Source organism: Styela clava, chromosome 1 (genome assembly GCF_964204865.1).
Source record: "Styela clava chromosome 1, kaStyClav1.hap1.2, whole genome shotgun sequence".
Taxonomy (NCBI): domain Eukaryota; kingdom Metazoa; phylum Chordata; class Ascidiacea; order Stolidobranchia; family Styelidae; genus Styela; species Styela clava.
The window spans coordinates 1,698,864-1,725,058 of NC_135250.1; the positions used below are offsets into that span (position 1 = coordinate 1,698,864).

At 37.0% G+C, this 26,195-nt stretch overlaps 2 protein-coding genes and 1 long non-coding RNA gene across 3 annotated transcripts in view; all 3 read right to left on the minus strand.

Annotated features, from left to right (window-relative positions):
* Positions 1–24: 24 nt before the first annotated feature.
* LOC120344137 (protein HGH1 homolog) lies at positions 25–6,162 on the minus strand. The gene is made up of 6 exons (XM_078116011.1): positions 5,889–6,162; positions 4,425–4,818; positions 4,036–4,167; positions 3,622–3,812; positions 3,135–3,266; positions 25–1,955 (listed from the first exon to the last, which is right to left on the minus strand). The coding sequence occupies exons 1-6, from the start codon at positions 6,108–6,110 to the stop codon at positions 1,875–1,877; spliced, it is 1,152 nt and encodes a 383-aa protein (XP_077972137.1). The 5' UTR covers positions 6,111–6,162; the 3' UTR covers positions 25–1,874.
* A 524-nt stretch (positions 6,163–6,686) lies between these two features.
* LOC120337162 (uncharacterized) overlaps positions 6,687–26,195 on the minus strand; it is a 38,980-nt gene continuing 19,471 nt past the window's right edge. The window contains exons 12-15 of the mRNA XM_078116031.1: positions 16,676–16,807; positions 16,347–16,441; positions 14,470–14,685; positions 6,687–10,816 (exon numbers count right to left, since the gene is read on the minus strand). Coding sequence (XP_077972157.1) covers positions 9,199–10,816; positions 14,470–14,685; positions 16,347–16,441; positions 16,676–16,807 — 2,061 coding nt within the window. The 3' untranslated portion in view covers positions 6,687–9,198. The remainder of the gene's footprint in view (positions 10,817–14,469; positions 14,686–16,346; positions 16,442–16,675; positions 16,808–26,195) is intronic.
* On the minus strand, positions 18,662–25,646 carry LOC144427200 (uncharacterized). The gene is made up of 9 exons (XR_013477813.1): positions 25,564–25,646; positions 23,898–23,974; positions 22,739–22,861; positions 21,686–21,733; positions 21,219–21,284; positions 20,751–20,801; positions 19,613–19,703; positions 19,169–19,260; positions 18,662–18,706 (listed from the first exon to the last, which is right to left on the minus strand). It is a non-coding gene; the product is annotated as an uncharacterized LOC144427200 (long non-coding RNA).

Genomic DNA, 26,195 nt, shown 5'->3' on the forward strand with positions numbered 1-26,195 from the left:
TACTATTTAGCTAGGTTAATTAGACTGGAAAAAGAAAAAGCAATAAGTAAAGAATTTTGTACTCCCGTAGTATATGTAACAGGTTAGCGTTAGGCCATAATTTTATTTCAATATTCCTTATTTTTGTTCTACTATGATTTCGGGGACTGTCTGTGTTAGCCAAGTGAATATCCCCCACAGGCTTCAGTCCCTTCACACAACTTGATGTAAAGTAGGAAAACAAAACTAGTTGATAACCTGATGATAACCTCCATATTGGCACACACACTTCTGGAGCGTGAAGAATTGAAAAAAAATTATGGTACGCCTGTTTCACACTTTAACACTGAGCAAAAGCTCCGTAAAAGCAGTGAATCATATGAAAGGCGTTACTATTTTCTAATAGACAGAAATTCCTTTCATTCAGCATTGCCAAACCAATTTGTTACACTCCGGGTTAAGGCTCAAACCTACTGCTATCTAGGCTGGGAAAAGAAACGACAGCATCTAGTATAAATTTACACCAAATTATTTTGTTTTTAGCTTTTACTACAAAAAAAACTGTTTTTGTAAATGACAGGAATCTCTCCCGTGCAGCATTTCCCAATTTTTACACTCTGAGAGAAGGCATGGGGCTAAAACCTAGACTGGGAAGAGAAAGGGCAACAACAGTAAGTATTTCCACCAAATTTTTTTGTACATTATTCTGCAATTATACTGCAAGTTTTATCATTTTCATTACAAAAATGATTCTGTAAAAGCATTCACTGATATGTAAGGAGAAAGGAGTTATATTTTTTTTTAATAAAGAGGGTATCTTTCACATTCAGCATTGTGGGCGCAATTCGTTACACTCTGGGTGAGGGCATGGGGTCAGAATGGTTAATCTCAATGCTCCAACTGCAAGTCATATTGCATAAATGGATATACAACTCAAAAAGTTCAAAAAATATTCATTTTGAAAACCAAGTAATCGAAAAAAAAATTAACCAAAGCTACAAATATTTGCATCAATCATCTTCAAATCAATCTGGAGAGATAATCGTAGCACACTTTACACATAAGTCATGGATTATCAGAATTATTAACTCATTAGTTAATAATGACAATATGGTTTTAACAACATTTGCACATAAAATCTGGCATATACATGATTTGATAATGATTCAGATTCACATCGCATAATCAAAATTAGAGTTATTTAAACGACTGAATTCTAGTTACTACGTTTCAAAGACAGTCTATATCACTGCAATAGGAATTACTCAATGATTATTAAAATGAATAATAAGAACAAAAATACAATTGGAAAACATTTTTGTCATGATTTTTTTTAACTCTCTTATGCATCTTTCACTCTGGATAAGGCAGTAACTGAGAGATACTTTGATTTTATAAAATACCCATTGGGTTCAAAAAAACATTTTTTTTACAAGAGTAAGGATTAAAAGAATGACTTTGGAGTGTTTTGATGGTCAAAGCACCTATTTTCTGAGCTCATGCCCTCTGTCTTCATCTATCCTCGCATATGAGCTGATTTTGAAACTCAAAAAAAAAAATTGTCAAATTAATAAGGAGTTAGTTGGCTTATACTCGCATTAAAAATTATTCCTTTACGCAGATAACACTAAATCGCATTAATTCTCTCCTGCAACCATTTACTGTGACAGGTGCGTACGACATGTCACGATTTGTAGGGTCGGCTTTGTACAAATTTAGCAGAATTCTAGGTTATTCCACCTAGATAACTTGAGTCACTTCAAGCACTTGTGAATAAAAAGTGTCTCAAGTCCACTTCAAGCCCGAGTCAGGGGTCCGATCCTTGCCAGCACTGATATAATGTCTATAACAGTGAATATGTGTTCGTTTAATGATGCCCAACAGTATGATCTCCATTATGTATCAAGTTTTAACTTCTCATTTGGAATCTCCCATAAATTTTCCATCCCTGGTTCTGGTTCATCAGCTATCAGTATCTGAAATAATGTGGCATAATTAGAATTCAACGACCAAAAGTATAGTTTGCTATTCGCTGTTTGAAAGGCGAGTGGGAGCCATTTATGTGTGTATTATTTTTCTGCTATAAGATGCCTCAGATTCGTATAGCAAAAAAAGTTAGAGCGTTGTTATCATCATTGGCATGTTAGGGAAAAGATTTTTATGCTTTACTGCACAAGGGAGCATTTCTGATTGAAAACTATTTTAATCTTACACTAGGTAGCGCAATAGAGCTACATTCAAGATAAAAGTATAATTGAGGTTTCGTCACTAATGCTACAACTCTTATACATAATGCAAAGCATAAAATTGGGGACAGAGTGGAAGTTGGATTGGGGAGGGGTGAAAGTTGGGGTAAGCAAAAGAATAAATTTAAAAGGGGATTCCCAAATTTTGAAAATTCAGGATAACTACGTCAGTAGGCTCGCAATTATTATAAAAACTACATTTCATCATAAACCGGGAATGACCAAGACATATTCTTTCAAAAACTAGAGCCATAAGACTCTGATTATCAAAATCATATGACATGGCCGAAGATATACTATATATATATATATCTTTGGGACAATTGTTCCTTATATCTGAGCATTATATTTTACTGCTTTATCATATAATGAGGAAATTATAAGGTATTTAATAATATAGGGCATGTTGTAGACAGTAACTGTATCACTTAGCAGCACTGATCTGTTCAGCCCAACTAAGTATAGCATAGCCGTTGTGCAGGGCTTCTGAAACTGGGCTTCCATCCCTTTACGGCCCAAGGGCTAAATCCGCCTTTTTGTGTGCCCCAATCCAAAATCCTGCCCACCCTTGCTGTATGGGTTCACAGGGTGGTCCTCTGAGGGCCATGAGAAAAGGCCTTCACCTGGTACCGTTTGCAATGAATACTGACCGTAACTTGTCGAATTTTTTTACTCTAATGCATTTATTCTTTTGCTTCTAGTTATTGGCTTTTCAATATTAAACAGGGCTCTAAGATATCTGATGAAAATGGAATAACTTAATAAAAAAATAGGTCTTGTTATAGAAGCGCGGACGGACATCAGGTTTTTGGAAAATTGCGGATCATGTAATACCACTAGTCAAAAACTTGGATCCTACCAGAAGTAAAAATGACTGGAGATATGAAAAATGTCATGTCAAAAACCTACCTGCACTAGTTTTTCACATTGTTCTCCGTTCTCCTCTGGGCCATTCTCAATTTCCCACTGGTGCAATTCTCTGATAATATAATAAGTCCCGGAGTTTTTCAGGATCATTCTGCCTGGCTTGTCTGCACAGAGCTGGAAAATAAATTCCGAGTAATATCGAGTATTATAAGTGACTCAAAAGACTTGCTACACACTTACACAAAACTATTTCTTTACAGTTTAAACTGAACAAAATCACATTTTGTGACTTAGACAACAACAGAAGTTAACATAGAGTGCCAGTCTTATCACTTTTAATTCACTGGGTAGTGAATGACTGAAGCTTCTGCCCGAAACCCGTAATTTTCTGTGCCCCCGAAGTATCCAAACAAAGATGGCTGACACCGAAACCTAGTATGTGTACCAGGTTAGGGTTAGGCCATAATTTTATTCCAATTTTCCTTATTTTTTAAAGTGTGTATTATACACTGAGAAATACATTACTTACAAGTAATAAGCTTTCCAGAAGTATTATCCTTATACTGGAATCGGGTTCTCTCTTTTTATCTTCAGGTAAATATTGTAAATCGAGGGGGAGTGACTCATTTTCGTCCTCAGAAAACTCTTCACCCCCAGCTAGTGGTAACAGTAAATGTTCCAGTATTCCAACTTCTTCTCCGAGAAGCCATTCATGATGTTCTGAATTGCAAAATTACAACTTGTTGGAATCTTTTGTGACTTAATAATATGGCATACAAAAACTCTTGTCCGAACACCAATTATCATCGCAATAGATGACCAGTTTGTTCAACATGAACTAAAGAGTGGACAAAACTGTGATACGAGGAATAACTGAAGATTTTTAAACAAATCTAATATAGCCATTATCGTTTAAAATAAAAAAAGATTCAGTGATACTTGCCATGATCAAAACAGCAATTCTTGATGGTCATAGAAATGCCCCGCCTCCTCAGTAAGGGGGACGAATCAGGATTGAGAAATGGAAGTAATTGTCCAATCAAAGGAGATTCATGGTCCAGTAAGAGTTTCCTGCCTGTAAAATGAAATTTTAACTGTTTATTCACAAATTTTGATTTTCCAAATTTTTTTTAAAAACTTGAAACATTCTAACAGTCTAATCCACAGAGAATAATATTTGAAAGCGGAAATTTTGAACACAGATCTCAACAATATTTCAGAACAGAGATAAATTATAATGGCTTACCCAAAATAGTTTTGAAGAAATAAAAGCAACAAATTATTGAATCCATGTAATAATTGAAGTATGAAAATTATCTTGAGAAAAAGTACCTTTTACTGTCTGCGTGACATTCGTTAAAATGGTTCCAATATGATCCAACGTAGATCCCTTTTCATTAAATTTGGTTTTACAAAAAATGTCTATAAGTTCTTTCAATTTTGAATCAGAAAAATCATCATTTTTATCATTATCTATTTTCTTTTGGCATTTTTTCAAAAATTCCAACGCTCCTTTTTCCGTCCTTGTTAAATTATTTAAAATTTTGCAAGCTTCGTCAGCATGGAATGATTTTGGGTCACATATTGTTTTTATAAGATCTGTTATGATGTCATAATCATTGATGATTTGCTTCAATGCACTGTCATCTGCTGATAAATTTATCACTGCCTTGTAAGCATTGTCTGAAACTTCTTTAACTTTGTCCTTCAGCAATGAAAGCAGAGCCTGAAATAAATGGAAGTTTGGTCATTGAGTTTGAATTAGTCGAAGGTTTATACAGCAATATGAGATAAGATAACGATAAGATTTCATATTTATCCGGGGGGAGCGGAAAGCCGATAACACAGCTCAAACATATGGCGAACCATGGCCTCTCATCCAGTTACCAGTTTATAGATAGATAGATAGTTTATTTCGAAAACTCCATAACAAACATAAATTAAAAATGGAGAATTCTGAAGATAATGTGAGGAGTGGAATGTAATAAATTTGCGACGATAGTCATACTCAAGGAGCCATGAAAGCACCAAGAAAAACCAAGCCATGAAAAACTACATTGATTGCTAGATTGGGCATTGCGGAAAAGGTGATAAGTGGTTTAATATACAAACAAACGCAAAACCATGGCGCAAATTCGGTGTGCGGACACTCATAAAAGCAATTATCAGGAAAAACACTATAATTATGTTGGGCATACTGCTGTCAACCCTTAAGACATGGAATTAAATTCCACCTAGAAGCGCTCCGGTAGATATAAATATAATATAAATAAATTAATACCAGTACCGGTACTGAAATATGCGCCTAAATCTTATATAGACCGTTATTGTACCGGTACCGTACCATACCGGTGACGGGCCATGTTCACAACACAATGTAAGTATCTTCTAATTGGCATGGCACAACCATTTGTGCATATGTTATTCTTAATCACAATCTGACTACGTCATTCGTCACAGTAACGTAAAAAGGCCCTACAAACTATCATCCAAGACGCGCAGACGATCACCCGAAATCGAGCATACTATCTCTCTCGTTTTCTCATCGTAACGATCACGATACGAGAGAGATCGCTGGCGTTAGTGAGTTCGTTATCGTTGGTGAAGATGCCATTTCGGGCGATCGTAGCTATACTTTGGCAAGCTATTTGACGTGATTGTGAGGTCGTAGTGACGTAATTTTTGGATGACGTAGCCAAGTGGGAGTTACAAATAACATATGCAAAAATGGCTGTGCCACGCCTAATAGAAGTACTTACGTCGCTTAGTGAACATGTATCCCGGTGACAAACCTACCTCAAAAACATCTTTATACTTCAAAATGAAAGCAATTCCATTCGCATCATTAGTCAGACCGACAACATTCTGCAGCGCTGCTATCTTTAGCTCTGGCTTTGTAGAAATCCGCAAGAACTGAACAAGTTCTTGGGCAACTTTTGTCTCAGCCATCTTCGTCACCGAGGAATGAGGATGCGTGCGGTTTACGATGGCATCTATAAGTAAACTGTGGCGTGGCATTCAATGCCGCTTTGTGTCTCACCAAGTCCGTGCATTCCAGCATGCATTCTTGCAAATAATTATCCCTCTCACATCGAATTTGAACCTGCCAACCCACCGAGGGTATTCAGATGCGCGGTGGTGAGCGGCCCTAACGCTTAGCATGATGCACTACACCGCCGGTAAATCACCAAACCACTTGTTGATTACGGCTTACTCCAACATCGAGTCCATGCATCTGAAACAACTGGCTGACTAATCCCATACTAGACTTGGAGTGGCAATCGGACGAGAAAACGTGGTTCCCAAAATATTATCGCCTTACCACTCACCCAGGATAAATATGTAAACTCGCCTCCTCTATTAAAATTGAACAATTATATATTTTCTTCAATCAAAACTGTAACACAAATGCATAATCTAAGTGAACTGAATAGATACAATTTGATTAAAAGCAAAAATGCAATGTTGGTTATACAATCCTGACATGAATATTACATAACAAAAGTGAACAATTTTCAGATAAAGTTGACATCAAGCGCATACATCTGAAAACAAATTTAAAGTTTAATTTGAAAAGTTTATAAAAGTTTAAGTTTATTTCGATCACATAATCAGCAATATACGATAAAAGAATAGATAAAAACAAAATTAAAAGTACCTGATTATAGAATCGGGAGAGCAAACAAAACCTCGAGTAAGGTTTGAAACGAACAAATTTTAGATGGAAAGGTATTGATAAAAGAAGTAGTACGTGTTCGCTCACCCAAAAGTAAAAAAAAAAACTAATTAAGGCACGCACACACACACACAATCATCGAGACATGATACTGTCGGAAGTGAAAAAAGCGAGACTTAAAATCAATTAAATTACTCAGTAAAAAGGAAAATGTACAAACAAATGAAAAAAAATGAATAGGCCTAAATTCTTTTGCCACACTAAATCAAAAATTTTATGAGGATTGCCAAATTGGATACCAAATTAGTCAACAAGAGTAATATACTGTGGATAGAGAAGTATTCTTCAAAAGATATTGTCAAGCTGATTATAATTGGAGTCACCTAATGCCAAATCAGAATTGCCAAGTTGGATGTATGAAGAGGTGGGCTAGACCTGCTTCACTCATCAAATAGAAGCCACAACAAGCCAAATAACGTCCAAATTATTTTAAATACTTTTAATCAATAACAGTACCGGTAATCATAATTAAAATTAATTAGGGCTAGCTAATCCCATGCCCAATATGGACTGGAGTGCGCAGGCAATTTTTTTAGGGAACGTGAATTCAATTAAAATATTTGTTAAATTTGATCTTACTCACCTCATTTTGGATATTTAATTTATTTTATTATATACTTTTTATCCACATATTTTCAATTGTTCTTTCGGATAAAACAGGCTTTTGCCTTACTATCTGTTATTTGTAGCTAATTGTTAGCTAGTTGAGGTGGGGCTCGAGACTTGACAAATTTTAAAAAGTAAGAGAACCATTGTATTAGAGAAAGATTAGTTCTTTGACTAAATTTTTTAATAGTATACACAAAAGGCTTAAAATCATTCAATTTCACCCAAAATTGGTTATATAAACTAGGGGTTCTCAAACATTCAATGTTACGGAGCCCACAAAGAAGTTGACTATTCTTTACAGAGCACTACAAATAAATTTCGAAAAAATAAATAAAACAAAAAACACATTGTTAGTTACTGATTGATATTCCTGAGTAAGTTAAAATAACTTTATTTTATTTAAATGCTAAAACTTTTGAATCTAACTTTCACAGATAAATTTTATATACCAAATATTTTAATTGAAAACGTCAGTTAAGAATAATAAAACTAAAACGAAAGATAACATGATAAGTTTTGTTTTAGCAGACTCGCGACAGATAAAAAACGCCTTTCTAGACATTGTAAATCACAAACTTTGGTGTTATGTTAGGTTATTCATGGATGTTATACCGTAGTTACTGAAATCGAAACACAGTCAATTGTGTGCCAGATATACCTTTTTATCCATTCTGAAACTACCGACGGAGCCACATGCGACGTTTTCTCGATATGTGGCGATATATAAGATAATTGCAAAGATTAATAATCAATTTGTTATTGCGGACAAAGCACATGTCAAACTTCCGTTTACTTGACTTTGTTGTTTCTCATTTGTTGTCCGCGGATTGCCGTGGTAATTTTAACATAAGTCAACGTATCCACAGGTTACATTAAAGCCAATAAACAAGGCATTCGAATATGAAGACATCGGTCAAGGATTGCATAATTGTAAATTGTACTCATTGAGATTTTAATGCCGCTGAAAGGGCGCTCCACAAGTATGTGCACTAAGATGGCAAACAGAGGGAGAGAGAGAGAGATTTATTTTTTCGTCAACAACCTAACCTGGTGCACATACTATGTTCAGGTTGTGCGTCATCTTGGTGCACATACTACAGCAGCACCGCTGAAAGAACAACTCAAATTTGATAAATTTTAGAATTGCAAAAATACAATTTCAATCTATAGTTGGCAATTTAGCACTTTATTTTTTTAGAATAGTAAAAATATTTTTTCATTTCAATAATGGTAATGTCGATTCAAAGGCAAGAAATGATGAACACAATTAAATTATTATGACAAGACATTTTAAATGCACGAATCGGTCATGGATGGAAACTCGTTGTCAACCGAGATAATGGTGCCCTAGAATATCCAATTTTGAACCCAATGTTGTATTTGTATTACCACCCCGTTGTCATATTTGGACTGTTGTCAAATTTTGACAAGTAATCGAATAGCGCAAGGCGCCCCCAGGTTACTCTAGCGGAGCCCTGGGGCTTCGTACAAAGCACTTTGAGAACCCATGATATAAACAACAAGTGGGAGCATGTTGCATCAGCTACATTTGTATATATATAAATTAGAAATTGTGCCGGTCATTCAGTGTTTGACATACATATAATAAACATAGTTAGGTCTAACATTTTTACGAGTTGAACTGCAAAAGCATCAAAAGATAGGTTAATTCAAGTTATAATTTGAAATTGCTTTGATGATTTACTCAGATTTCACCACTGATAAAATTTTATTCTGAAAGCTTTGAGTCTGGTGATTTTACTAATTTCTGTGTAATTCTTCAGACCCACTGGGAAGTGTACTGAACTGGTTTGCATTTTGTACTTCCATGTTCACTGATTGCGCAGCAAACTTTTGAGCAGGCGGCTCATTTTCATCTGGAGAAATAGACAGATCTTCGTCCCATTCAACAGACCCACTGTAAAACGTATTGAGTGAGTCTAACTTTTGCTCTTCCACGTTCACTGATTCAGCGTTGGGTGGCTCATGAAGTGGATTTGCATCTGGTGAAATACACAGAACTTCGCTCAATTCGTCAGAACTACTGGGAAGCGTTTCAACCAAGTCTGATTGTTGCACTTCCATCTTCACTGATTTAGCAGCGGGTGACTCTTGAAGTAGCTTTCCATTTGGTAAAATAGACAGATCTCTGCCCGTTGCGACAGACCCACTGGGAGGCAATTTTTTCATTGATTCCGAGTTAAGCAACTCATGAAGTGGATTTACGTCCGGCCAAAGAGACTGAGCTTCTCCGAATTCTTCAAAACCACTGAGAAGCGTATTGAGCGAGCATGACTTTTGCGCTTCCTGGTTAACTGATTCCGGGTCAGGTGGCTCATGAAGAAGCTTTGCATCCGGTGAGTAATCATGTGCAACAGATCGAGCAGAATTTGACGGCTGATCACTACCTTGTCGGTTCCAAATATAATCATTAGGCATTTGTTCCCCAGATTGTGCAAAATATGCAGGGTTATCGTCATGTTGTTGGCCACTAACTCCATAATCATGAGGTATCAGTGTCACAGATTGAGCAGAATATGAATGACGATCATCACCTCGTTGGGCACGAATTTCATAATCATGGGGCCTCGGTGCCCAAGATTGAGCAGAATATGCAGGCTGATGGCCACCATTTCCATAATCATGGGGCATCTGTGGCAAAGATCTAGCAGAATATGCAGTATGATCGTCATTTCGTTGGGCACAAATTCCATAACCATGGGGCATCATAGTCGCATATTGAGCAGAATTTGAAGGCAGATCATCATGTTGTTGGCCACCATAATCACGGGGTCTCGGTGCCACAGATATAGCAGAATTAGAAGGCTGATCACTTTGTTGGCCCCAAACTCCATTATTACGGGGTCTCGGTGGGACAGATCTAGCAGAATATGGAGGATGACCTCCACCTTGGTGGCCCTGAACTTCATAATCAAGACTCTGTGCGACAGATCTCATCTGTGTTGAGATACCTGTAGTCATCATGTTCCTACCTAAAGTGGCTGTAAGATTTTTTAAGTCTGCGGAAATCTCAGCATAAGTTCTCTGTGTTAATTTGTCATCCCCCATGCTCACATCAAACTTTTGTCCAACACTTCCCTCTCCGGTAGCATTAATCTCAGTTTTTTGGAAGCGAAATTTCCAGTCAAGAAAAAAATAATTTTCTTCAATTATGTATTCATTGCTGCCATCGACATCCATTTTGAAATTGATTTTTCTAAGACCTTCCAGTTTATCCAGATTAATCAAGCTCATCGAAAATTGCCTATCAACACTGAAAAGCGGACTTGTCCATCTTGAAGAAAAGTTCACAACTGTGCTGACGGGTTCGACTTGAATATCTTGTCCATAGAACTTGGCTCTCCCATTGTCGCCGTAACTGAAACAAGCAAATTGAACACAATATGAAAAATCAATTGTGACACTGACAGGATATCAATAAAAAAATTATAATAGATAATAATGTGCAAGAGGATTGCCGGGCTCTTCGCCACCGTAGAGTGGAGTGGTTCATGTAACTGCTAGTCAGTTACGGTTTCCTCCACCATCAAGTCCATTCAAGGGTTGTTGAAATTTTTGGAAAACTGAGAAAGTCGGCAATATCGCGTATAATTGCATTTTGCTAAAATCGCTGTTATTCAGGCCATAAAAACCTCTCATGGTAAATCTCTCTAAATCACAAATTTGTGCCATGACAACGATGATGATTAGGTGCCGGTACATATTGTAGTACTCACAGAGAATTGTGAATCAGGTGAGAATTATTATATATTCATCGGCAGCGAAATGCTAAAGACAGATAAAAGAGTGAATCTGTGACACAAATTTATGATTGAAAAGTGGCAATGTCAAAGACTAAAAATTACAAACATTACAAAAATTACAAACCACAAACAATGTAAGTTTGTTGTAGGAGGCCTGTGACAAATTAATGTTCCTCTAGGCCAGTGGTTCTTAAACTTTCTCGAGCGCGACCCAAATCTTGAGTTTTAGGAATACTCGCGACCCAATCCTAAATAACGCAAAATGTGTTTTTAGTGTTAGTACAGTTTGACTCAAATACAGACAACTATTTATTAGAAACAGTCCATTGACTCAGTGAGATTGATGTAACTGAAATTTCCTTTTCATTATATCTCCAATACACAGCTCTATTTTACTTAACGCAATACGCAAGTTGTCACGCGTATCGAGGCCATTGCGAGCTTAGTTTTGATAACCTTCAGTGCCAAATATCCTCGCTCGCACAAGTGCCTTGTCGCGAATTGTAGCAGAAAAGGCGCCCGCTGTCCGTCGCAAACACGACATCCTAGCTGGCCTTCGGTATCTCTCGCAATATAAAACTTTTTACTCATCAAATGTTCACACACTGTTTCGTTTGCGGTAAATGGTGCCTCGAGATGAAGTCACATTTTCTCTAGATATTGAATAATCTAATGTCGAGAAGCGAGCTTTTTCATTGCGTCGTCTATTACAATTTACATTACCAAAAATACACCCATTTTTGGTTATTTTAATCCACTAAGACGACATTCCACGCAGTCAACACAACGACAAGCGACGTGCATGGTTACCGATACCATAAAAATAATACACGTGACTGGCATATCAGAATTGTGATGTAACAATGAGCTCAAGACAGTTCTTTCCGTGAATGAAATTTTATATTTCATTATTTTTAAATACCAGAATTTAGAAGCTAAATTGAAACATTGGGAAAGCTGAAAATTCTTCCTTCTCCTCTTAGATTGCCCTTGCATTGACGACCTTGTCGCGACCCATATTTAAACCTTCCGCGACCCATGTTTGGGTCGCGACCCATACTTTAAGAACCACTGCTCTAGGCTATTGGTTCTCAAACTGTGGTCTGCGGTCGCTTAGGGGTCTGCAAATCGATTTTAGAGGGACCGCGAGACAGCTTTAACCTCGGCATAGAAGCACTTTGATATGAAGCAATATTATGATGCTTTCATGCTTTCACAGTGTTTCTCCTAATCACGACACGCTCTGCCGAAGACATTATTACATAACAAACTCTGGTGAACATGGCAAGTAACGCAAATCGGAGCGTATTGTTTATGGAAGGTGTGTGCATCTGATTGTAAATTTTTTCGGGGTAATTTAAAAATGCCCTCTCCCCCTCATCAAATTCAGATATAACGATTCATATGTGAAATTTGATTTTGCTGTGATAAGTGCTGGAGAGAAAGAGAAGCCACAGTGGCACCGTCCTATCCCGATGTCGCTAAGATGGCCCTAAAAACGCTCATTCCATTTACAAAAACTTACGAATGTGAGGCAGCTTTTTCTACACCACTCCCTATTAAAAAAAAATGTTGAAACAGAATGTTGAAACGCGAGACATAATTTGAGAGTTGAGTTATCCAAAACATAACCCAAGGTAGGCTCATAACCAAGCAGGCTCCTTGAACTGTTTTAATGTCATTCAATAGATGAATGCTTGATATATCGCGTTGCTATTTGCTTTCATGTCTTTGGTGGACCGCGAGTCATCAGAAAAATTGCAAGGGGACCGACCGTTAGGCATAATTTTTCAAAAAGTTTGAGAACCACTGCTCCAGGCCATTGGTTCTCAAACTGGGGTTCGCAAAGCGATTTTAGGGGAACCGCGAGACAACTTTAATCTCGACGCAGAAGCACTTTGATTTGAGGTGAAATTTTGATGTAATGCTTTTACATTGTGTGTCCAAAGCACGACAGGCTTTACCGAAGACATTATCACGTAACAAACATTGGTAAACCTGTGACCATTCCATTTGCAACAACTTACGAATGTGAGGCAGCTTTTTTTTTCTTACTCAAAACAAAATGTCGAAACAGAATGGACGTGAGTTACGATATGAGAGTTGCATTATCCAAAACAGAACCCAAGAACCCATCTCATTTAACTGTGTCAATGTCATTCAATATATGAATGCTTGATATACCGTGCTGCTATTTACTTTCATTTCTTTAGTGGACCACGAGTCATCAGAAAAATTGAAAGGGGAACGTTATGTGTAATATTTCAAAAAGTTTGAGAACCATTGCTCTAGGCATTGTAAATCAGAAAATTTTTTGAAAACCAAACCAAACACATTATGTCTGGCCGCCATTGGGAACCATGCTGTCCAAATCTCATGCCAAAATTCCATTTAAAGCAGTGATGCTTATATTTTGTCGAGGCAACCGCAGTTTAGATTGAACTGATGTAATGGCGACTGGTTTAAAAGTCATTCCGTGATGATTTCGAGGTGATGTATTTTTAATTTACTGATATACTTCTATATTTATTTTTATTGTACTAAATTAAATTGTTCTATAGAGGATTTTTTATCAGATATTTGAGATTTGTCTAATGGCGATAATGAATTCGCAAGATCACGAAACCAAACAAAATCAGGCAATTTACCTGGTATTTTTATGTCCACTGATTGCTGTGGTATTTTTGAGTAATAATGTTATTATATTGACGTAAGAAGACGCAACCGCCAGTTAAGACACAATTTAATTAATATGGGAGAATTTAGATTCCTGTAGTTTATTTTACGTGACAGAAAAGTCGGTTCTTTCAACAAATGCGTAGCAATCGTGGCGGCAGTTTTAGAAGGAAATAGGGATCTTTCCTCCTTTTGAAAATCCTAGCTGAGAACCTTCCGATATGGGCTGGTAACCAGGCAACAGTCCGTGGTGCGCCATATTGATTAAGCCGCCAGATCGACTTTACTTTTCCTCAAGATAAATATGTAAATCCTATCCCTAGTTAAGACACACTGATGGTTAGTTGTGTACAAGTCTCCAGTCATGTGATTCAGCTAAATTCATTGATAAATGGAAGTTCCCAATGCTGCTTATCTTCGGCACTATCAGGGATGAATTCACCATCAAGCAAGTTAGGCAAAAGCCCAGAGGCATCAAGACTCGGGGGCCTACAAAATGGCTTAGCCTCTAATTATCTAAATTCGCTCCTGGCTCCCATCCATGGTAAATGCGAAAAACAGAAAATAAACGACCAAAAGGATTTTAACTTACTTCACTTCAAAACTCTCTGGGTGAACCAGAATTTTAGCTCGTTGTGTCTTGATCATTTTCAGCAGATCTTGAACCTCAAAAAATCCATTACTGCACACATATGAATGGATGATATGGAATTTGGGGATTTCTTCGGAAGGCTCAGTCAGAAAGACAGTGTTGAGATAATGTCTTCTCATTTTTGGAAATTCTTCCTTTTTCACATATATACCAAACCTGAAATCAAGGTTGGCAATTTAACTTATGAATAAAGAAACTCTTTGCTTACGCAAACCAGTGACCTTTGAAATCAATTCATTTTAGCATAAAGCAGTGGCTCCCAAACATTTCATTTGTGTGAAGTTAAATTATCAATGAAAAAACTCACGGCGCACATGAAACTCAAATTTGTGATCTTTATTGTGTTTGTTTGTGCCTTTTAACCCTTTCCGTGCGGTGGGCACGTATACGTACCAACGACAAAAGTCGCTAGATTGCGGCGGGTACGTTGATGTACTCCACTGTTTTATTTAGCAATCGGTCGCAAACTGTTGGTCTAGTTTTTCCGGTTTTTAGTTTATTGATAAGAAGTCTTCTTCGAGATTAACATAAGCGACGGTAAATCTCGCTTTCGTTTACCACAGGAATTTTATTTGCGGCGGAACGAGGGAGTGTTTTTGAAATTTATGCAAATTTCAGTGTTTTTTGGGTGGTAATAGAAGGCATATTATCCCTTCCATCTACTGAAGTATTTTGAGTTAGATCACAAAATTATTATAGCAATATTATGCTATTGTTTGCCAACCACGAAGCGGTAACAGTAAAGGATTTAGCGAATATTTCTATTTTTTATCAACTCCCAAGTTTCAACTCCCAAGAAAAAAAAAGCCTTTTTTCTATCCGGTTTGTGACTCAGACCACCACTTTTGGAAAAAATTTTTTTTAATCGCCAACTGCAAGCTCTTTAAATAAGCTTTCCAACGAGCCATCAGTGGGCAGTAGAGGATCATTAGTTGTGGGGGTACAAATGCATAAAATCGGCTTAGCAAATACGATTATTTAATAAAAAATAAAAATCGCATGGAAAGGGTTAAAGTTTGTAAACATGTTGGCCTAAAGGTACAAAGGTCAATGTAACAATGGGGGCAGGCACTATTTAACAGAAAGTAAAGGACATAGAAAGGTAAAATTAATTTATTGATCCATATACACATCATTTAATTACCGATAGTAAGAAACAATAAAACATTAATAAATACAATATGTGAAACATTCAAGGATTATGATTTACATATTTATCCCGGGGGTTAAGAAAAATCGATAATACGGCTTAACCATATGGCAAACCACGCCTCTCGTTCGAATACCATTCCGTGTCGGTTATGAGATTAGTTATTATTTTTTTGGAAGCATCGCCTTGATGGTGGAGGAAGCCATAACCGACCAGCGGTTATGTGCACAACCCTACTGCGGCGAGGAGTCTAGCAATCCTCTCGCACATAACCATCCTTGCATGGGATACAAACCTGCGAACCCACGCAGAGTAATCAGAGGAGCGGTGGCGAGCGTATTCCTAACACTCCTGTCTATTCCTGTCCTGTGGTTGCTCTATTGACAGCCGCTGTTCTGACAATCGCTATTTGGAACCCTAGCAAGGCATAGATGATGAAAACTTCTGAAGTTGCTGTAAATTGTGTTTAAAAATGCACCTACCATAATGATAATACCAATAGCATACCGTTTTGTGAATATATATTTTTGAAAACCACATTTGGGCTATGGACAGAGAATTCAGGCGGCCTCTAATTTCTTTTTTTTTTTTTAATTCTTTTTTTTTTACTTGAACGAAATCCATTGGATATCCCTATCTAGCATTTATAACAGTAATTATTGCTTACTTGCAAAATTTTTTTACTTTGATAGAGACTAGCTTTCCTTGTCCATACGATGCTAATTTATCATCTGTAATGACACCTTTGTTGATCCTTTCAACCTGGAAATTTAGGATTCAAGTTCACCCGCAATTCAAAAGTTTTTTTTTTATTGAACTCACAAACAACTAAAAAATGCTAGTCGTCAGCTACAGTGCACATTATCCATTTGCTGGCTTACATCTAAAACGAGAACAGACTTAAATTCCACTACTGTATAAAATGCATATAAAAAGGGGATTTTATCTTAATATAACAATCTTTTTATTTTTATCTAGAAAAGAAAGCAAACCTACATGTAATTTTATCTTTACATCTGGATCTTTAGCAGAATACTGGACCACAATAGTCAGTGTCACATAAGCCTCGAACTCCATCTTTTGTTCTGACTCGAATACTATGTGTGGACAAATATAAAGTCGTTCTTTCTGTAACAAAATATACAAAGAGTCAGAAATACAGCTAATTAACCATGTCAACAGTGGGCAATTGCGGTTCGCGAGCCGCATGCGGCTCTTGCGAGTTACTATGTGGCTCTTCTGGCTAACATAGAATTTTATCCAAATTCAACTATAAGAGGATCTGTAGTGTAACAGTTTGTTTTAAATTTATTAGGCGATTGAATAAGTGTTTATTTATGATTGAGACAAATTATGTTTCAATATGAAAATCGTTGTAGCGTGGAATTTCAAAATTTAAATTAGTTAAGCGACAAATCTTAGGTCACAATGGTCTTATGTTTGTTGCTGCGTTGGAAGTATTACATCTTGATTGCGCTTATTTTCAGTCACAGTGCGATATGTGCCGCACTGCATTGTCTGCATATTGCGCAGACTTTCAAAAATCTCACAGACGGGATGGAAACACACAAGTCAATTACTTTTGTTATGGCATCACATTATTTACTTTGTAATATCATTTATTGTTATTAGATGTTTGGGTGAATTCTCTGTTCAAGGTAATTTAATATTAATAATTTTAAAAATTATGCGGCTCTCACATATTTATGACTTGCTGCATGCGGCTCTCATACTAAAAAAATTTGCCTACCCCTGCCCTATGTAGTTTCACTGATTGCAATTTATGTGCAGAAGGATTTCCATACTCATCAGAGTCAGTTCCATCAAATGCTGTTAGGTTAGAGTTCCCCTTTATGCAAGCACTTGTTCTTTTCTAGCTATTCGCCATGCCCACCCCGATCTGGGCAAGATGCTATAATTGATATATAATTAAAGAGTATAATAGCTGATGACATCTGCTATAACAGGGATGGCGAACCACATAATTGATATATAATTAAAGAGTATAATAGCTGATGACATCTGCTATAACAGGGATGGCGAACCACTGACCTGCAGGTATAATGTACCAACAGTTGGACAGTCAGGGCCGCAACCATTCATATTCAAATTGATAATTTTTTGGGCCGGTATGGTAATTTTCAAAAACCCTAATCTTGGATGCATGTCTGCACCGCTGTGAACCGTTATTCAGCTTTTGGCTCTGATATTGTTTATGACATAACAATGCAATTGATGATCATTTCTCGCAACGTCTTGTCTCTTTCGGAGATTCCTCTGCACACTGTTTCAGGGGTTATGCAAAAACTAGATGCTACTTTATTATTTATATATTATTATATTACTGTATTTTATTAGTTCCTCGCCTGAGATGTCGTCGAGAGAACAAAATCTTTCAGACTTGAAATAAAAGCCTAAAAATCTGAAATAACAGTGAGGCAGTGTATTGAAAGCTGATCGATAAATAGGACAATATCAGAGTGGAATTCCCTCCCAAACTCTTAAACGGTGACGGTAAGAACGGTAAAATAATTTGCCACATCATCCTAAACGTTTTTGGTAATTCATATGCGTGTTTTCGTACTCTAATTTCATAAAATCGAGCGCCATAAAGAGTCCCTGATAGAAGTGCTGCATAAGTAAAGCCCAAAACTACGTCAACACCAACAGAAGCTTATAAGATTTGTTTCAGAAGTTTCTTATAGATACAAACATTGATCAAATATATGTGACCCATTCTCTTCTGCTCCGCGATAAAAATATAATTTTTGACCCATTCATTAAAAAAGGTTTGCCATCCTTGTGCTATAACGTTCATGAAAATCTATACCTAATACTCACAGGAACTTTTGAATATGGCCCATGTGGATCTGCTCTCATTGTGATAGTCTTTTCCTCTTTCACACAATCGACAGGGAAAAGGGCAACACAGTAAGGGGTTACAACACAACATCCATTTTGATCCAATTTGAAACTCAGCGGCTCTTTTCCCCTTGATTCTATCACTCTTGGACTGCGTCCCTGGGCCTTGGAAATTGACAAGAGAATATTGAAATAATTTAATACTTTTATGTTGTACAATATTATTGTTATTGGAAATGAAGGGTGCAAGAGAACAAATAAGTCAGCGGTCGCAGGTTTGAATCCCATGCAGGGATGATCATGTGCAAGAGGATTGCTGGACTCCTCGCCACCGTAGGGTTGTTCATGTAACCGCTGGTCGGTTACGGCTTCCTCCACCATCAAGTCCATGCATCCGAAAAACAAATAACTGGCCAACTGATCTCATACCTGACCTGGACCGGTAACAGGACGAGAGGCCGTGGTTCGCCATATGATTGAGCCGTCTAATCGCTCTTGGAATAAATATGTAAATCCTATCCTATCCCAAGTCATTATTTCGGCTTTCCTGTCTCTTGTCCTATCCACTATTTTTATACCAGCATCAGCTTCCAGTGTTAAATATGAATGAACCTAGAATCCTCTTACATCAAATAGTTTCATTGGCATCAGTGAATTTTGCAGTTCTTGAATGCTTTCATGCTTATTCTTTTTAGTAGGATACTCTGGTGAGTTTTTCACTGTAAAATACAATACAATTCTTGTATAAAAATTGAAACAGGCGTTTTAACTCACCTAGCTAATTTGAAAAAATAATTTTTGAAAATTTTCTGACAAGTAAAATATTGCTGTAATACTGACCAGGAAGATTTCGGTCTTACCAAGCTATATTAGTTCCGTAGCTAGCAATGGCTTCTAATGCCATGTTCGGATTGAAGGACGTTTTTTAAGGCAGTAGGTTGTAAATTCAGGCCAGGTATCTCTGCACTTTGTTTGTTCATTTATTGTTGTTTTGTTTTATGCCATGGTAACCAAAAGGACACAAACTGATTTATAGTGACATCTATGGAAGCCTAAATATTAAATAGTTACCTTCTTTGCCTTGTGGAGCCACCTCTGTAGGGATTTGCTGTCTTGCAACCTGCCTTTCTTGCATATTCTGCCTATCATCATTTTCCTGGCTCTGAAAGAGGAGAAAGCATAAAAATCTTAGCTATTAAGTAAGACGCTGAATTGACCTGGAGAAGTTTACCTTAACTTTGTACATTAAAAACCATGTTAGAACATGATAGGAATTTCATATTTATTCTAGGGAAGTGGAATGTTAACCCATTGATGAAAGAAAGTTAAGAGTATATTGCTAGAAATTTTTTAGAACAACATTTTCTGTCAGCTGCATTTTCCTTGGAATGAGACCACTGGGGGGATTTCTGGAACAGCGTAATGAACATACATGCATGTAGTTGGAAACTGCAACCAGCCAACAGTAATGTGAACCATCACCTTACACACAATAGCCTTCTATGCAGGGTTATTTAAACTAAGAGCATGAACACTCATGGGAACCATGGACCATTTTTGGGTACATCGTAACGTAGTATGTGTACCGGGTTAGGCCATAATTTTATTCCAATTTTCTATATTTTAGTTCTATTACGAGTTCGGGGACTGGCCAAGTATAGACTCCCATAGTGTTTCTACCTGAAATTATGGCCAAACCCTAATCTGGTAAACAAACTATGTTACGGTGTTCGCCATCTTGGTTCACATACTTCGGAAGTACCCATTTTTGTTATGCGCAAAGTAGAATTTTAGTATGTTAAAAGCCAAACAAAAAATTAAATCCATTATCGAGGGTGAACTTGTATTAGCAAGCAAGAAAAAAAAGTCTGAATATGGTCGAGGGTTTCTCGAGGTGGTCCCTTGAATACCCAGTAATTCTGTGGGGGTCACAAGCAAAGGGATTCACCGGGTAACATTCACAATAATTACATTAATCTTAGGTGAATTGAATGATTTGTTATATTCTTGGCTGATTATTTTGCTTTCAATTGGTGGCTTTTTATTATAAAATGTGACACATAATATATCTGATGGTAGCGTTCCCTAAAATTCGTAAATTGGTGTACATGGTATTTCATTTTATTTCAGAGAAGTTCTTGGTTTGGTAAAGCTTTATCCAAGAGTGACAACAATGATTTTGAATATTACAACAAAATCAGTCTATTACCTCAGCATCTGGCCTCTGATGAGGTTGTTTTGATGAATATGGGGGTGGTGGCTGTAAAAAAGAAGACAGTGTTTATTATTCATGCCAGATGGGAGGAAAGTTAATCATATGGCAAACCACAGTCTCCTGATGCGAAAGTTGTTTGTTGTTACAGGTGTATTGACTTGATGGTGAAGAAAGACGTTACCGGCCGGTGAGTTGGTGAAGCCCCTTTAGATGACGAGGACTTTGGAGAATGATTATCACATTGACATTTGAACCAGCAAACCATCACAGATAAATCAGAGGTGAGACAGCGAGTGTATTGCTAACGCTTGGATCTTTATTACAACATAGCATTGCCTACTGGTAACAATGCTATAATAATATTCATAAGCAAAGGGGAAAGTATATAATGGCAAGTTTTTCATTTCTCATCTACACCCTTCTTTTTCGAGATGAAAACATGGAAAATTTGTAAAAAGATACCTGTTGGCCAGAAGATTGTTCGCTTCTTCGGTCAACATTGACATATTCAGCATCAAAATGTCCATCCTATAGAAAAAAATTCAAGAACCTTTCACCGTACTTATCGAGGCCTAATTTGGTCTGAAAATCCAAACTGATGACATTCTTGAACAGACAATAGTTGAATTCTTTTTGTTGTATACATCTTACTTCTAATGATATTTAAGAGGCTACTGTTATTGGGAAAGAATCTTTTTAGAATCTGTCTGGCATTGCATCTGGCAAGCGAATTTAAACCTAAGATGTGTAATTTGTGATGCCAACAAAGTAAAGTATGATGATATAACTGCTACGCCAGTAATTAAGCATCTTGTTGTATTTCTTTCCCCTGATATGTAAAGGGAAACATGACCAATACAGAAACCAACCTTGAAATGTTTCTCTACTAGCGCAATTACTAAACAATTCAGCCAAATATCAAAAGTTACCTCATCATTTTCACTTTCCCATCCTACGTCAGCATAGGGATTTTCTTCCTGTAGAAAAAAATTCAAGAACGACTTACTTATCGAGGCAGAATTTAGTCTAAAAGTCAAGTCAAATTTTCTATCCATATGGAGGGTGATCTTGCATTTGCAAGCGAGCAAAAAAGTACAAATCCAAATGTGCTCATTTACCACATGATAGAATACAATGATACTGGAATTACATAATCCACTCAGTTTGGATAGAATGTCTAGAATGTGGATCTCAAAGTTGACTGACCAAAATTGGAAGCGCCGGGGGATGATAGAGGGAAGTGCCCCATACACATGCTCGAACTGTGCTAATGACGTAACAAATTACGGTATCTACAACACAAAGAGATAAAATCATAAAGTTTTAAAGTTTGGCGGGCGCATAAAATCGTTATGTGGGCTGTAATTTGACTGCGGTTTGGGTATTACTAGTCTAACATGAAAACATTGGGTAAATTTATGACCTATCTTTTTCTTTCAGATAAAAGATAGTGTGTGACACATTCAGTAAAAAGGGTTCGCCATCCCTGATTTATTTATTTTTTGTATATAAGCAGTCACTGACATGTGGGCATGAAGGTTTGAACCCGAGATGTGTAAATTGCAATATCAACAAAGTCAAGTCTGATGATATAACTGTTAGGCCAGAGGTTTTCAATCGGGGGCCTGTGACCCCTAAAGAGGCCCCAGGCCACCATGCTAGTCACAAATCTGAATTTATTTTTAACTACAAAAAAACTCTCCATTTTTCCCAGTTTCATTGCTCAATAAGGTCATTTCAATGTGTTCACACTTTGTTGAGCATGAATTGTTTGAACAGAACGGGATTTGGAATCTACCAATTAAAATAACACTATAAATTCCACTGGAATGATAAACAGGGCCATTACCGTAACTGCTAAAAGCTTCCGAAAGAGGCCATGCGACATGAAAGGTTGGAAAACACTGTGCCCTTGTTGTATCTCCTCCTGATATGTGAAGGAAACATGACCAATACAAAAAACCCATTGCAACACAAATTACCTCAATACGATTTCCAACTATAGTTCTATGATCAGCCAGGCCTTCACCATCAGAATTACCCCCTAGAACTGGAAGAGGAGGAAGAATTCTTCTTTCATTATCACTTCTCTGTACAGTTTCCTCCTGTACCCAAAAAATAAATTTGATTTGATGATGAAAAATTTAAACATTATCTCAAATGCGATATGAAACAAATGATATAAAAAAGTAATCAGAGGTACAATGGAAAGAGTACCCCTAATGCCTAACAAGAAGAACTTAACTAAGATACACGTGTTACTCCTTAGGTCAATGACTTGGGATTGTACCATGCCAATAACATATTCTGACATTTATTGAGCTTTCTTGCCACATGGTTAACTAGGCATAAATTAAAAATTCCCCCAAAATGAGTCTTACACTTCGAACATGAGCTCCAGGAACATTCACCAAAACATTTGTAAATAAGACAGATGTTAAAGAATATTATTTTAATAATTTCTAAGTTGTGAACCTCAGAAAAATCTGAGACACAAATCAAGTTTATCAATCAGTCAATTTTAGAGGTTGAGCGCCAAGTGGAGTCAAAAATGTGCCTCCTAAGAAAATGGATAGTTTTGGAAATTGAAACTTCCACCTTGCAATTATTTTAGTCCCAAATATTAAACAAATAAAATCTTTTTGTCAGGTAGTTAAGACATTTCTGTTAGAACTACAGGTAAGTATTTGAAAAAGTTTGAATTCCATGCAGGGATAGATATGTGCAAGAGGATCATTGATCTCACCATTGTAAGGTGGATAACATTTCGCTGGTCAGTTACGGCCCCCTGACCGTCTTATCGACTTTCCTCCTCCTGAGGATAAGTATGTAAATCCTATCAATCACTGCGCTAAGTCTCGCTGGGGGTTGGTTAATGGCCAATCCGGGTCATTCTGTTCAGATAATTAGATTTTCATCAAATTTTTGATAATCATGCCAGACTCATGCCAAGTTTAGCTTCCCTAACACTTGTCGCAATATGGCAGCAAATGCTCACAAAATTTGAATAAACAGTAAAAGATCAATGGAAAAGCCAAACACTTTGTCTGATCCAGATAATTATAGAATTGCTCTGTGACCCACTAGATGGGTCCAGCACCCAGTATGAAAAACCTTGGGATATACAAAGAAAACACCAACCTCGCAACGATTCACAATTTCTGAGATATTCCTCTGAGCAATTCGTTGGTCTGATGGTACTCTTTCAGAATCACGAACTGCAATAAAGGTAGTTTGAGAGTCTTGATGCACACTAGCACAAGTGTTTTTCTGTAGTGTTTCGCCTAGCCCAGGGGTGTGCAAACTGCGGTCTCGCAAGAAAAAATTGTGCGAAGTGCCAATTTATAATGGTGTGCCGGCAAACGAGTTTTCAGTTTAGTTAATCTGGTACGTGCGAGCAATTTCAATCACCTGAAGGACACTGTCATATTAGCAAAACTAGTCGATGTGACGATAAATTTGAATAGCAGGTTTCTTTAGAAATTTATGCGTTTTAACCCACCATTTCTGCAAGGACCCCTAATAATGCCATGGGATCAATAACAAAAAGAAACAAGTTTTTGTGCTTGCAACTGGCTCTGGCTACTTGTATCTGGCTCTCCTGTAATAAAGGCTGCACTCCTCTGGTCTAGCCCATTGTCTGGCCACAAAAAAAAAACTTCAGATTGGCCACAGAAAAATTTCTAGAGTTACTTGTGACACTTTAGTTGAATAAATTTTGACTGTGGTGGCAAGAAATGATGATGCTATTTTTTTGTGACAGAGTGGTGATTTTCATTCCAATTTTCATTTGAAAGGGTTTATTTTTGCAAAAAGACTCTTTGTGTTTTCTTGTAGTTTGCCTTGGCATTAAAGGGCCACAAAATTTTTATTTTCTCAACGAAAATGGGCCATGCCCATGAATAAAAAAAAACACTGGTTTAGTCAAAGTCAGTACATTCTCAAACAAACATAATTTGAATTCAACAAGAAAAACAATTGCATGCGTACTCTAAAATGGTGAAAAGCTTCCTGCATTAATGTTTGCATTAACTGTATCTCCCAGCCGTCTCAAAGACTTTCTTGCCCACACCTATACCAATTGTATGAATCCTACTTCATATGCTTACTTGAACCATTTAACCCTCAATATATTAGTACTCCTATTCAAAATAGTGGGAAAATGTATCAAAGTGGGACGGCTGGTACACATACTATGTTCCTGTGTCCGCCATCTTGGTTGACATACTTCGGGAGTACCGAAAAATTAATTAAAATATTTTGTCAAGCAGACCGATACCCTGCATGCAATACTACGGGAGTCACTTGGCTAGTCCCCGAACTCGTAAGTCGTAATAGAACTAAAATAAGGAAAATTGGGATAAAATTATGGTCTAACCCTAACCTGGTACACATACTACGTTTTGGTGTCCGTCATCTTGGTTCACATACTTCAGGAGTAGCGAAAAATTAATTTGAAATATTTTGTCATACCCTGCAGGCCTGCATGGACTAGTAACTAAATGAAACAAGTTGTTCATCGCATGATTAAGACATGATTAGGCCCTTCTCTCCTCTGGTCAGAAAATGAAAATCCCATCTCTATTCAATCTTTGAATAAGCATGGCACTAAGAGCTGATGGTATTTCAGTAGTAGCCCATGGCTATCATAGCTTTTTAATAAACCCGGTTACCAGTCTATGTCAAGTATGGGAATAGTTAATCATATTGAGCCATAGTTTTAATGTCTGTAAGCACCTTCACAATCACCCCATGGCCCTACCAAGCAGATGAATTATTTTTTTTACTGTTATTAAAAATTGAATACCTTTTAGATCTTTCTCTTGAATTTTTTTTGCGGTTGCTAGTATCTAAAAAGTACAATAGGGAGATAAAATATTATATCATGAAAAAAATCCATAAATTTACATTTGTTGAAGTTGTTCACACATTCTCTATGACTCAGGCTCTGGACAAGCAGTAGTTTGTTTGCTATGATCGCTAAACTGAGTAATTCTCAAACCCAAGATTTTTAACTGCTGCTACCATAAAGGGTGGTCAAGCAAGTGGTTAGTATGTTATACTTTGAATCATGTTGGTGGCCTCAGGTTCAAAACCCATGCCAACCAATTCACATGCAGGTGTGTTTGGTTGAATCCAAGAAATCCTGAAAATTTAAAATTTGAAAATGTTCCTCGGGCCCATCCTGGCAATAGGCTTTGGCGCTAAATCAACACATGGCTTTCCCTCCCTCTGTCGGGTTGGAGTCTTTGAATCCACAATTACGCGTTGTCCGAGATAATTACTGAGTAAAGTTTCATTGAGAATTGATTGATTACGAGTTTGCGCCATTTATTTACACTATATAACTTGATTAACTTCGAGTCTTCGATAAATCTAAATGGTCACTCAATTCAGTAAATAACCGATCCTCCAAATAGCTGAATAGTAATACCTAGA